This window comes from Bombus huntii, chromosome 18 (assembly GCF_024542735.1).
Source record: "Bombus huntii isolate Logan2020A chromosome 18, iyBomHunt1.1, whole genome shotgun sequence".
In the NCBI taxonomy this organism is placed as follows: Eukaryota; Metazoa; Arthropoda; class Insecta; order Hymenoptera; family Apidae; genus Bombus; species Bombus huntii.
The window spans coordinates 1,362,840-1,365,534 of NC_066255.1; the positions used below are offsets into that span (position 1 = coordinate 1,362,840).

The following is a 2,695-nucleotide window of genomic DNA, read 5'->3' on the forward strand; positions in this document are numbered from 1 at the left end:
TTTGGTAGGACCGCATCCGCGCCTCGGTGTTCGCTTCTCCCGTTGATCAGTTGGGATCGCCACAGGTTCCATGTGTCCTCCTCGGCGGTTCCTGTGTCGTTTGGAGCCGCCTGCTCGGTGGGGTCTTCTCCCGGGTGCATTCTCTCCGGCGGGTGTATTTCTTTTTGAGCGCCAGCGCCCGCAGTTCCCACGGGGGGGGGGGGGGGGGGGGGTTAGGTTGGGGTTAGGTTGGGGTTAGGTTGGGACGCGGCTAGGGTGGACGCCGACGCGTGAGACACCGTCCGGTATCCCCTAATGATTCTGATGGCGGTCACTCTGTGCAGCCTTCTCAGGAGCAGAATGCTGCGACGGCTTGCCATCAGGTCTTCCGCCCATACTGGGTGGTTCCGCCACCACCGCTAGGGCGACCGTGCTCTCCCGGATGGTTTGGTAGAGCAGGTCTTGTGCTCGCCTCGACCTTCCCAGGTTAGTCTGGAAGATGCGCATTCTCAGTTCTTTGGTGTTCTTTCTTTGTTTGTGGCTTTCTCCGTGCCTACCTCCTTGTTCGCGGGCTTAGCGTCGCTTTGCGACGGGGAGCCTTTCTCGTTGCCTCTTGCAGCCGTGGATCCGCGGGCGGCTCCTTTCGTTCCTTTCTTCGAGGGGGCGCAGGCCGGTCCCCCCATCCTGTGCACCGATGGTGCTCCAAGCGCCTCGCAGAGCAGGCATTTCGGGCTCGCAGTAGTACATGCTCTCGCATGGTGCGCTGGTTCGCCGCATCTGAAGCACAGGTGCCCCTTGTCCTCCTTGGCGGTGCAGGTCTTCCCCGTGTGTCCTAACCTAAGGCACCTGTAGCACTGTAACGGTCTCCGTTCGATGGCTTCGACCTTCGCCGTCGACCAGCCTATGGCGACCTTTCCAGCCTGGGCCAGTTTCCTCACTGCACTGGCAGGGCCTCGTATCCATACGGTACCAAGTCCGTTCCGGGCGAGGCGGATTTCTCCAAGCCGGATGTCCTCCGGCTTGCAGCCGCTCTCCCTCGCCAGGGTGTTCTGGATTTCCGCCTTGGTGGCCGCTATGTCTATCAGGGACACCCTTGCCTCCGCGGCTCGGAAGGGGGTCGCCACGCGGACCTCGTTCGGGTCCAGAGCCCGCGTCAGCTGTGCTGCGAGCGCTGCGGCATTCCCCCTTCCCTGGTCCTCAGGGACCTCTAAAATGACACCTCCGGTGATAGTCTTCCGCATCCTCATCGTGTTGATGCCGAGCTCGGTCAGGGAGACACTGTCCTTGGCCGCAGCCGGCACCTCCGCGTAGGATTGGCTCGATTTGTCCGTCAGGGTGATTGTTACCGCTGACGTTCGCGGTGCGCGCGGGAGGGGCCCCCTGCCTCCCCCTCTTCGTGCGTTCTCCAATCCACTCTCCGGAGTTTTCTTCTGGCTCTCCGCCCCTGTCTCGGGGATCAGCTTCGCCGGCTGCTTCTTCCCTGCCTCCTTCTTCTTTCCTCTTCTTTTCCTTCCGACGGTCTGCCATTCGGTGACAGCCGTTCGGCCTCCCTTGGGCGCTGGGGTGCTTGGGGCTCCAGGCTCCATCCCTCTCGTGTTCGCGGCAGGGGCGACCTCCTTTCCTTCTCCTTTTTCTGTTCCCTGCAGTTGTTCCTCCAGTCGGTGCAGCAAGGATCTCATCTCCTCTACATGGTGCTCGACTGCAGCGAGACGCGCCCTGTAGCTGCTCTCATCCGCGGAGGGGCGCGAGGCCGGCTCTTTTCGGAGTGCCTCTACCACCGCCTCCAGTGTTGCTATGCGTCCTTGCGCTATAGCGAGTGCGTCGGTGACAGGGTCCGTTCTCCTCACTATCTCTGTCACGCCCGCGGTGATGGTTCTCGCCGCCTCCTTCAGGGTTTTCCCCTGCGCGCCCTTGTGGCCGCGGGGTGCCTCGGCAGCCTTGGCCACCTCGGCGGCCCGGCGAATCAGTTCGGCTCCTATGTCCGCCGTTGTGGCTGTTCTCATTTCTTCAGCCGGGTCCGCGGGGAGTTCGGGGGATTCGTTGGCCTTCTTTCTCTTCGCTCGGGGTGCTTCTCTGGCGGGGGTTTCCTCCTCCTCTGTTGTTTCCTCAGTCCATATTCCCTCCTTGTCCAGCGTGAAGCGGGAGGGTCCCTCCTTTGGCGGCATCGCCTTCGTCATTCTCCTGGTGCTAACGTGCTGCGGCTCCGCAGCCAGTTCCGTTTCCCTCCGTCCCCTATCGTTTTCCTCTACCTCCTTCTCTTTCGCCATGGTTGCGTCCGTTTCCCCGTTGGGCGGGAAATGTCGCTCGGTCAACACTTGCCACTCTGCCAGTCGCTGTCACTTTCAAGTGGCCCGTGCAACGCGCTTCGGCGCACGCGCCAATATGGCTGCGTCTGGGTAGTTCCTCGAGTTGCCCGTGTAGCGGCGCTGTTGTCACGCGTCCTAATATGGCTACTTCACCGTCCTAACCTCACACTTGGTTGGTTTTGCTTTAACTCCTCCTTGTCCAAGCCGGACTTCCCGTATCCACACCCGTTTTGCGCTCGCAGGCACTAGTCCTCCACTCTGGTTACCTCCCTTGCCCAGGCTCTCCAGTTTTCCGGAGATTTCGATTACGCTCGCAGCTCCGTCCTGTCTACGTCTGCCTCCCATGTATCCCCACCACTTCCCATCTACGATTTATACCTACTCAACAGTGTAACTTAAGTGTTAGAAAT

The 2,695-nt window shown here is 61.1% G+C and overlaps 1 protein-coding gene across 1 annotated transcript; it reads right to left on the minus strand.

Moving 5' to 3' along the window:
• Window positions 1-291: 291 nt before the first annotated feature.
• Window positions 292-2,246, minus strand: LOC126875573 (uncharacterized). The gene is made up of 2 exons (XM_050638525.1): window positions 537-2,246; window positions 292-471 (listed from the first exon to the last, which is right to left on the minus strand). Exons 1-2 carry the CDS (start codon window positions 2,244-2,246, stop codon window positions 292-294), a joined length of 1,890 nt encoding a protein of 629 aa, XP_050494482.1.
• Window positions 2,247-2,695: the final 449 nt, after the last annotated feature.